The following is an 11126-nucleotide window of genomic DNA, read 5'->3' as shown; positions in this document are numbered from 1 at the left end:
CACTCCAGTTGGCCTAAAGAAACAAAGAAAATAAATCTAAATGTTTTGTATTTTGTTGCCATGCCATGTTGTGGCTTCACTCACTGTCTCAGGAAGGAATGTGACTGGGTTTTAAATGTCAGCATGATGAGTATATTTCCACATATATAAAAAAGGTTCAGTAAATATAGGAATGACACCTATTCACTGAGAATCAGATCGCTGCTTTGTCATCTTGTTTTCTTTGCATCACCTGCCGACCTAACCCCAAGTATTTACTTAAACTCTCCCCTCACCCACAAAGCCATTGTTTGTACTGCAGGGGGTTGACTGAAACTAAATGTCATGCTAGATTGCTAAGACCATGTTATTTCAAACTAGAATGGATATCTAAATTTAGAGTGGGAGTAATGCTTTATGTTCTCTTGTGGGACTCGGTAGAGGGGTTGGCAGCGCTGTGCATAAACACTGAGCTCATAATCGAAATGATAAAGGACGTTCCAGTGAAAACAAATGCAGACCAAGAGAAAACCAAGTAGGGAAGTCAAAGATTGCCCTGTATTTGAATAGAAAGTCCCTGGTGTTTATCACATGTCACATGCCCTCTAGTACTCTAACAGACCTTTTCTTGGGACGAGGTCTCATTCAACACTAAAGGGTCAACAAAAGTAGCCAAAACATAAATGTGAATTGAGTTCACACTTTCATCTTCAAAAGCGTTGACATTTTTCTTAAGAAGTAGGTTCAGATTGTTTTTAAAAGCACATTTTTGGCAAACACCTCACAGAGAGCTTAATTGTACAGATGTAAATTGGTTAATGCAGTTTTTTAAGCTACCACAGTCATCACAATTACTGTTATTCTGTTTCTTTATGCATTTTGGTGGCTGTAATGGTCAGACAGCTCTACCCACGTCTCGGAGGCACTTTTCACATGTTTCGCTAAATCTAAATCCAGAGAAAATGGGCATCCATTTCCGTTCTGTCAAAGGCTTTTATGGCGTGGTCAGCCACAATGAAGTACTCAAAAAGAAAAACATAAAAAAAGTTGCATTATGTATCATGTCACAAATACCAAAGACATTTTAAAATGTTACTCAATACTAATATCTTCAGTGAAAAGTTGCCCAAATGGGATTTCAAAAGTATTCTGTGACACAAAAGAGGAAACAGTCACTGACTTCCTGCTGAAAGATGAATAGACACATAGACAAGGATGAAAAGATAGCAAGGGATGTACATAGTCATGCTCATTTCTACACTGCTTTTAGAGACCATGTTGACAGCAAACACATCAGTGTAGCTGTGGCACTGAAACCAAACCACATCAGATCTTTGATGTATGTCTATGGTTGTGTGTGAAGAAAAGAAAAATAATAGCGCTCATAAATCCCCAGGTTACCATTTCCTGTTTAAGCTCAAAGTTAGAAAAAAATGTCTGGCTTTAATAACAGCTAGACGGCACACGTGACATTTGATGCCATGTCAATAAATGCCTGCGAAAAAACAGGTTTTATTGCCAGCATTTTATTTGAAGCAGCGTGATGTTGGCCAAGAAGTGCTTCCTATGCAAAGTTTGCCACAGAGCTTTATGCAACATCTGCTGATATGCTGGAAAACTGCCCATATGGATTTTATGTATGTTGGGGGAAATCATCAAAGATGAGAGAAAAACTCGATAACAGTGACACTTCCGATGCACCAGTTTTTCATGACGGATGAAAACTGCTTGATTTGTCTCCTCATCACTCATCAGTTGTATGCATTGAGATTCTGTGCCCACTCCCCGCACAGTCGCTCATTATCACGTGCAACAACCTGAGTTTTATGAATTGCATTCCTCAGTGTTAGATCATTTGCTGTGTATTTAGATTTATGTCTCCTCCTCAACTATGATTATCGCCTGCAACGGCACAAGTTTTATGCGAAGCTCTGAGACGCGTCTGAATTAACTCAATTTTGCTTGTGTTTATCACAGATCTTACAGCACGGTATCATTCGGATCCTCTGCTCAGGCTGTTTTGCATATTTCAAACCCCTCATGGTTGATGTGGCCGGGCACCATATAACAGAGCAGGAGGGTGGGGTTACCTAAATGCCCTCATTTTACTGCAGAGGGGGGGTGAGAAGGCTTTAATTCAGTGGAAAGTGGTTATTCTATATTTGCTCCAACCATACAGTTACTCCACCCTCCACACGTCCCACATAAAGCCACTCCAATATAAGAGTTTATGAATGCTGAACCTCTCCTCATTAGGTTTAGACTCAGACGCTGCAGACCTGGGAACACTTTCTATTAAAATAGAACAACCAGCCCAAACTAACCAGATAATGATCTGTTGGTATGAGTGAACGTACTTCAAGTGCACTGAGGTTGGCTAAGCAATATGTGAGAGCTCAGATGAGTGAATTAATAAATATTTAAACAAAAAAGTCACTTTTGTGTAAAAGAGATTGACTGAGGCAGAAAGAGAAAGACTGTACAAACGACAGCTTCCCTGCGTTTCTATAAGCGGGTGGGGTCAGGTGGACAAAAATGACTTGGGCCACATTATATGTAAAGTCGAGGTAATTACTAGGTTTGGAGACTTAAATAGCTGGGCCCACAGTGGTAAACACACTGGAAGTCAAGACAGCTGCCTCCACAGTATCCTTCCTTCTTGCCTCCTCAGAGACAAACTAGTCAGTGTACAGAAAGCTTAAACATTTGGTTTAAGTAGAACAAAAAAAAAGGCAGGGACACTTCAATTAACCTCTCAAACAAAAAGTAAAAGAGGCTTGGAAATGAGTGAGTGGTTGTGTTTCACAACTAAAACTATGAAATGAACTGTGAATGTTTCTTTTATGGAATTTTTGCACGAAGCCCAAAAGACAGCTCAACAAACTCTTAAATGCACACAAATACCCAACCATGAGAAGTCTTTCTGGTAAAGGAAGGCTGAAGGTGCCAGTATACTCTATCAGAAGTGCTTGTCAGATGGGTGAATAACTTCAGAGACCCTCCCCCCCAGATCTTTCCAACGTCTGACTTTTGTTTAGCATAACACGGCCCTTACAGTTCAACGCAATACAGCTTGAACTTTACAATGTTTAGCCACGTTAGCACAGTGGCTCTAGGGATGGAAATGTCGTTCTGTTGGTCCACCACTGAAATGTCTCAACTATTGGAGTTGATGAAATTTGGTACAGGTAGTCAAGGATGAATCCTACTGACCCGACTGACTTTTCATCTTGTCCCCCATCATGAAGTAGATGTTTGTGGTTTTGAGTCTTCAACAACTAATGGATGAATTGTCGTGAAATTTGGTGCACACATTCATAACGTCAACTTTTCATCTAGTGCCGCCATTGGGTAAAAATTTAAAGTCCAATACTTTAATACTTTATTTAATGACCAAATTGCCATGGTAAACATGCTAAACATCAGCATGTTAGCATTGTCATTGTGAGTATGTTAGCATTTACCTCAAAGCACGCGTGATTTAACTCATTATTGAGGCCAGAGTTTGTGGTGTTGTTAGGCAAATAATCTGTCAATGCTCTTTCAGTGTTGGTGAGTGTATTTGTGCCCACCGTTCTCTTTGCTAATGTAGTGTTCCTGCATTTGGTATAACTGTATTGGCTGTAGTTACATGCAGACCCCCACTAACACTGACTACTACATTAGAAGCTTTATGAAGGTAGTATGTATTGCAGGGGAACTGTTCACTGTGTACTGTATTGACAGAAGGTCGCAGGTTTTTATATTGCCATTGCTAAGCTTCTTTGGTCTTTAAAAAAGATAACTGACAGAGATGGCAAAATGGGGAAGTTGTGCTTGAATGTAAAACTCTTTTAGACAAGTTAACTAAATAAGTCATGTGCCACAGTTATGGATACAGTATGTTCATGCCACAAGAGATGTTTTACAGCTAATGTAAAAGAAAGTTTATTGTAGAAAAAAAATGCAAAAGGAGCAGACTGGAACATCAGCAAACAGAGTGTCAGGGCCTCTTTTTATCACCAGCCAACAGACTTGTGTCAACAGACAGAGACCTGCCGACAAACCTCGCACAATCCTGCAAACCAGCTGCAGTTGGAATGTTTGCATACAGTGGCAGTGTAAACATCTGTTTTTACAGAATGGGTCCTTACTGTCCCGAGGACAACTTCAAACAACTTTTGACCAATTACAAACATGCATTTACAGCAAACTACAGTATATGTGTGCAAGAAAAGTACCCCTGCAGAGGAAGCAGGGGAAAAGAACCTGTGGAGCACATTCAGAGCTGGAGTCATTATGACTTTTAGCAAAGAGAAGAAATAAATAAAGTAGCATGGGACATTACTTCTAAATCTCATGCATAAAAATTACCTGGCAAAACATTGGTATTTCCTCTTCCTGCCATAAGCATTGCAATACAAAGCAATTCATTTTTTTGTCTTTGCATTTTGTTTCAAGTTTCTTTGGTGTAAAAGCAGCTTATGCTGCTAACTCAGAAGTTTCTGGACAAAAATAACTAACGTAGGTTGCTGGAAGTGTTTGAAACAGCTCATTATTGTTCACAAACCCTCTATCTCCCTTAGGACTTTCCTATATTTGCTAAGGAAATAAACTGGACAGGCTGGCAGGACAAGCCAACGATACAGTTTGCTGTGGACAGAAAACAGTCTGGAGTGCAAAAACAAAGATGGCTTTCTATTTTCACCATGCTTTACCCATATTACCCATAAGCTTTAACATTGCTTCAAACACCCTTGCTTCAATACTTAAAAGCTTTATATGTATTTTCCGCTCAACAATACATTTTCTTCATCAAACTATTTTAAATAGTAAAAAACTTTAAATAGCACACATCGGAAAATATATATCTCTCTGTATCAGGGTAAAAGACCCTAATAAATATCAGTCATTCTAGAGTTTTCCAAAATGTTCATGTCTGTCAAAAGTCTATAAAAAGTTGAACACTTTGTCCTCAATCAAACTAATAGACTTATCTGTTAGCATTTCTTCACTGCTTACAAATTTATACCCAAAAAGCTTCATCGTTGGCCCGCAAACCTTCTGTACAACCTGGGCTAATTTGAATGGTAGACGGAACCTCCATTTCTCTACTTGTTCTGAGGAGTTTTTCTGCGTGGAGTAAACACCACTGGTCTCCTTAGAGGCCTGGGTGTTCTTCAGGATCCAAGATTTCACTTGTGGAGTGAACGGGATTCCAGTAAACCTGTACATCTCCGCTGCCTTCCTCATGGGGAACCGAGCAATGTCCTCGTACCGCACCAGCATGTAACGCCTGCGCAGCCATGGTGGCTGTCTGAGGCCGATCTCGGCGGACATCCTAATGTTGTCGCAGTTCCCTTTCAGCTTCCTCACCTCATCATCATCAATGGGCACATCCACATCCATAGCCCACTGCTTCCAGTTCTTGTATTTGGCTTCAAAGGCGACCATGCGCGAAGCTAGTACCGCCCGAGGATCCCTAACCAGCTGAATGAACTTCATGTCAAGGCGTGGGTCCTCAGCCAGAGGACGGAGATTCTCCAGCTGGCGCACCCTCACTGACTTGATGGCCCTGTGCTCTTTTTGGAGGCAGGACTCAGACGCCATGGTCAGGTTCAGGGGCCCACAGCGTCTGGTCCTGCAGTGATAACGCTCAAAGACCCCTTTGATGAAGGGGCTGCAGACCGACTGCTCACACAGAGAGCTGCTGGACTCCCTGCGGAAGAGGGCGGGGGTGATGTGGTCCGCGGGGAGGGGTTCGATGAAGCTCTCCAGCAGGGAGAAGTCACACAGGAAGAGCTGCTGGAGCACGTCACGGTACGCCTTGGCTGCCACTGTGGCATTGGTGCCGCCAGTCTCCAACGTCAACATCTTCTCCACATGCCACAGTGGCTCAAACAGGTAAAACATGTTGTCGCCCTGCTGGTTGAAAAACTCGCCCACAAATGAGGAGCCCGTCCTGGTGGTGGCTAACAGGAGGATGTGTTTCCTGCCCCTCGTCACCACCTCCTGGTGCCTGCTGTAGTTCTCCAGGCGGCGCTTCATCAACATGAAGGCAGAGTCCATCTTGCTCAGTGAGATTAAAGAACCATTGCGCTTCAGCAGTATGTGGGAGAAACCACTGGGCTGTATTGGAGTCTGGGGGGTCTGCTTTAAGGTGAGCTTATCTGACACCCTGAAAGTGCAAGAGAAATCACAGCGTTATATTATCTTTCAAAGTTAACAGACAGAAGTCATAGCCTTGTTATTTAACTCGACATTTGCAGCAATTGTGTGCTGCTCAGGGAGTTTTATACTTCTTATTTTATATCTCTTAAAAGCTTGGAAGAGATAAACATACACGTAGCTGCTGGAAATCACAAAAGCACTCCATTGATCACTGAAATGGACTTACCGTGAGATAATGTTGTTTTCCTTCTCAATGATAACAAGTGTCACAAAAAAGACGATGGATATTGTGTATTTGATCCTCATTCTTGGATGTAGCTGTGCCTGGATATGCTTTTACAGACTGCTTCTTAATGGGTTCTGCCAATCTTGCAAGTCTCCAGTCGCCTTCTTAGAGAGCCTTCCAGTTATTTGTATTCCCTGTTGTAGGCGATGTTTCATCCTGTAAATGAAATGAACATCAACCTGTCAGTTACACATTTTGCACATTTGAGCACGGCTGTGAGTTTCTACTCGGGTCTCAATTCGAAACACTTTATGGTATTTGTTTTAACTACTCATGGAAATGGGGAAGTTGACAGTCTATTTTTGCATAAGTATAACTGCACTAAGATGACAAGTCAGAGTAGTGGTTATACAGAGTCTCCTTCCCATGCCTCTTTTCTTCCTCTATTTTTGCATAACATCATTGTACTGTATTCTAGACAACTAATGATGGAGGCATTTACCCAGAGACAAAAATATCAGAAGGTAAGAATAGAAAATAGCTGAGTGTGTTGTATTGGAATCTGAGCCAGTTCTTCCCACGAGGAAGTCTTTGTTATCTTTAAGTGCACCAGTGCATTTCAGGAACATGCCCACCCACCATGCAAGACTGAAGGCTGGTGCACATAGACACACTGTATTTATAAGCCAGTCTTTGTAGACGTTATTTACAAAATGAGCAGAAAAACAACTGTGAGGGCACAAATGTGAGTGACAGACTGCAATCAAGCCCAATTTTGTAATTAAATTGTAATTCAACAGCTACAAAGCTGCCTGCTTAAAAACTCAGAGTTGTCTGAGTTAGAGTGATGATCCTACCTCCCACTGATAGGTAGCAGAAGCAGCCTGCGGTCCAAACTGGCAGCTGCTCCTCCATGTCAACACTGGGAGGTGATCTTTTCAACAGCGGCCCTCAGTGACATGAGCTAGTGGTACAGTAGACCATCTGGTGGTGGCTAATGGCTTGCTGCTTCCTCATAATATGCCTTTGTGCTGCTAAAACACTGACTGAGACTGAGTGGGACACATGTACAACACTGATAAGTATAACTGCACAGTGCTGAAATTGAAGGGGAAAGCCTGCTTGTCATGGAGCCGTAAATTGTAGTGCTCTGAGCCTGCAGGCCATTCAGTACTTCTGGTAGTGTGTAGAGGGCAGGCAGTGAGTAAATGAAGATAGGAGTGGATTTAATGATGCCTATTTGGGACAGTCTTGCACATTCCTGAAAGATTGATATAAGTTCACTTTTAAGATAATGGCAGCTTGGCTCAGATCCCTGACTAATCTTCGGATTTTAGCATAATCCTGCCTCACCTCGTCTGCCAGTGAAAGGGTCAATAACACGGCAAGAGTAAATGAGACAGTCTCCACCCTGAGGAAATTGGCAATGTGACATTTTGATGTGTGCCCACAAAAATGCTGAAGTTAGAAAAGTATGTAAGTAAGCACACAGCGGGTGTACAGTCTGTCTTTTAAGATCCTGAATCAGACATCTGGGTTTGTGAAAAACATTCGTTTATTGGATCCGTCAGGTGCAACACACAGTATCCTGAGTGTCTGTGATTTCTTATGGATCACCGTTAAGCGATTGCAGGTCTAGCCTCAGGGGCCGACACATTAGTGAAACTGCTGCTATTAATCAGCAGAGCCACAAGCAACAAACCAACCTTTTCACTCACTACAGCAAAGCTAGTCATGTGTTTGACGCGACACAAGTAGCACTGTGGAGGAAGTGAAAAGCCTGATACATGACTACGTCTGGAGGTCCAGTTCTAACATCCTGTTGCGACCTACTGCTGGGTTTTGAGCACAGAAGCCAGCCCAAATGACTTCAGTCTAAACACAGGGAATGGTTGGACGCTGCCTGCGAAATTCTCAGAGAGGGAAACGGGAATGCTCCAGTAAAGAGCACTGTTGACGTGGAACAGCGTGTAAAAGGTGAACGGCCTGTGTACTGAGACACGTTTTCACCGGGAGGAAAAATCAGCTCTGTCTTGCACCACCCTGCCGCATGCCACAACCACAAAGGTCTCTTTACACATGAGTGACTCTGAACCTTCTTTGGGCTGAGAGCAAGGATCATAAACTCCCAGGTCACTCACACGTCACAGGGTCAGTGACTAACCCCCCCCGGATGTTACAAGTCATGTATGGTCAGATAGTCGGCAGAGTCCTTCAGCCATCAGTGGTCTTGTAACATTGTGCAAATACAGACAGTTTGTCTAAGAAAACAGAAGATCTGAGTATATCTACCGTTTGTACAACAGCATATTTGTTCTGCAGTTTATTTTCTCCTGTGACTGTACCTAAACAAATGAAGACAAACACCAAAAATGATTTGGCCTAATGAACAAGACATGTGTGAACGATTACTGCTCTCAGTGAAAAAGTTGATTTGATGAATTTAGAGTACTAGCAGTATAGTTCTGTGGGATTGACTATGTATTTCAGCCGTTTTAGTTCTCCATATATGATTTTAGAATAAAGCAACATCAATAATTCATCAAGAAAATAAGTGGTCTGTTTTTGTCATTTATATGGTAAATTAGATGTACACCAATTATCTCAGCTTATTGCATCTGCTGTGTAAAGAAAAAAAAACACCACACACACGAGCTGACATTCTTGAATATTCACAAACCACTGAGGCGTATGACACTTTTGATCATCTGCTCATAACAAAACCGCCACTGCACCATTTATCATCTTGCTACAAATGCTTTTAATAGCTGCCTTTTATTTAATGTAAATCTTATGTGAAGACAAATGAAACATCACCCAGCCAAACCCACTTTGCCTGAGATATTGAAAGTGTACACTGTAGTGTTGCAAATAAACACCATATATATTTACAGAACATCACTTTCCAGTCCCATTGCACTGTTTTCATTTGTGGCTCACAGATAAAGGGAATTTTTAAGATCCTCTCTGAAATATAACAAGTAGGCGTGATAATTACAGGATATGTCTCAATATAGAAAAATGAAAGACTAGAAAATACAATATTTTTGAAGTCATTTTGTTATACCCGGTCATATGATGGTGTCATGTTGAAGTCATTGTGGGCAATGTTATAAATCAGTGAGGGAAACATTGTATAACTAGTACATTGTACTTCACTGTATTTATTTGATAGCTGTAGTTACTGTAGTGCAAATTAAGATTTTACATACAAAACACATCATTCGTGTATAAAACATGATGCATTGTTATACACGAAACTATGAATTTGGTCACACTAGCTCGTCAAATTACTTTTTATTTCCTTTCCAGATAATGTCCAATTTACAATCATGACATGCACTTACCAGAGGAAAACAAGGTGGGCTGTGTTCAAAGTTTGCTCTTGGTCAGTTTCAGTGAGAGTCATTAGGGGCTACCTGGTAACCTCAAGAGGCACTGTTGCTATGGTTACCGGCAGTATAATGAATGCACTCATTTAGTAAGGTGGGTTAAACTGGCAACAGGTTTAATTAAAATCTGAGTGTAGAGAGATTCATACTTGTTGATAAAATATGTTGTTAAAAGAGTAGATGTAGAGGCCATGCAGCACATTTGTAAGTTTTTAAAGTACGCATGCGTGATATCACTAAATCCATGGATCCAGCAGTGACTCTGCGAGCAACTTTGCTGATTAATTAACAGGTTGAACAGAAACCTTGAATGGGGACAAAGTCAGACTTCTATAATGCAACGGTGGTTAACGTCTCTGGAGAGCATGCGCTGCAATTAAAGGTCAAAAGGACAAAGTGGCCAAACTGAAGTCATGCTTTCTTAATAAAAAGTCCCTTGAAGGATCAAGTGACTTTTACATCACAACCATTTTATAGTGATTTCATTGTATTTTATGGTGTCATTAGAGTTTAAAAGTACTCCAATGTGATAATATTAGTTTATAGGTTTTTAGTTATTTTTAAGTATCAATCAAATGTATAAGGAACAGTCTGTCCGCTCTCCATACCCACCATCATGATGAGCTGCGGTGTCTGAAGGCGTCCCCGCTTCGGTTAATCCGTGAAGTTGATCAGCCTCTCCTCACAGATCGACTCCGGAGAGGAATTAATGCCATTACTTCCCAAGACTACTTCACTTGTGTGACAAAAACGAATCTAGTTCAAAAGAAGCAGCTTGGCTAGTTTTCTTAAGTGAAACCTGTGGATCAGATGGAGTCATGTTGGTGGAGGCAGCAGGTCAGGCTGCCCGCTGGACCGAGTCTGGAGTCTCAGTGAATCACATGTGAAAGTTTGGTCCAAAGGAGCGGCGCTTCAGGCAGGAGGCGCACTGCCAGCACCCCTCACAGACCCTCTGTTTCAAGTCTGTAATAATACATAGCAAACAAACTTTATACACTTTAACCACATGGTAAACAATGTTAGGGTAAACAACGGGGTGTTGGCCTGATATTTTATTATCTATTTGATGTTTTTAGTAGTTATTGATGTACTCACAATAAAAGAAGAGGCAAGCCCTCCACCTAGTGGAAAAAAGAACAAAATGCGTCTCAACTTTTATTTATTTATCGACCTGCAGGTGAATAGAACAGGATGATTACAAAACATTTACAGATTATGTCTATAACGTGATTTATATTCAATTAAATTAAATCAAAAAGCAAGTACTGTACTTGTACGACATTTCAAAGGATATATATATATTTGACAGCTGTAATTTGTTACTTTGCAGATTAAGTGTTTGACTAGCCTATATAACATGAAATAACTTCATAGGATGT

General features: G+C 41.2%; 1 protein-coding gene across 1 annotated transcript; it reads right to left on the bottom strand.

Moving 5' to 3' along the window:
- Positions 1-3890: 3890 nt before the first annotated feature.
- Positions 3891-6435, bottom strand: chst3b (carbohydrate (chondroitin 6) sulfotransferase 3b). The gene is made up of 2 exons (XM_070927487.1): positions 6356-6435; positions 3891-6136 (listed from the first exon to the last, which is right to left on the bottom strand). Exons 1-2 carry the CDS (start codon positions 6433-6435, stop codon positions 4909-4911), a joined length of 1308 nt encoding a protein of 435 aa, XP_070783588.1. The 3' UTR covers positions 3891-4908.
- Between the last annotated feature and the right edge of the window lie 4691 nt (positions 6436-11126).

The sequence above is a fragment of the Enoplosus armatus genome, chromosome 20 (genome assembly GCF_043641665.1).
Source record: "Enoplosus armatus isolate fEnoArm2 chromosome 20, fEnoArm2.hap1, whole genome shotgun sequence".
Classification (NCBI taxonomy): Eukaryota; Metazoa; Chordata; class Actinopteri; order Centrarchiformes; family Enoplosidae; genus Enoplosus; species Enoplosus armatus.
This window is presented reverse-complemented; position numbering and strand designations above follow the sequence as displayed.

Excerpts from the sequence above, each read along its gene's own strand:
- chst3b (XM_070927487.1), bottom strand. The coding sequence starts at position 6,435 with ATGAGGATCAAATACACAATATCCATCGTCTTTTTTGTGACACTTGTT. Across the intron at positions 6,137-6,355 it reads GAAAACAACATTATCTCACG|GGTGTCAGATAAGCTCACCT; the intron begins GTAAGTCCATTT and ends TTGCACTTTCAG.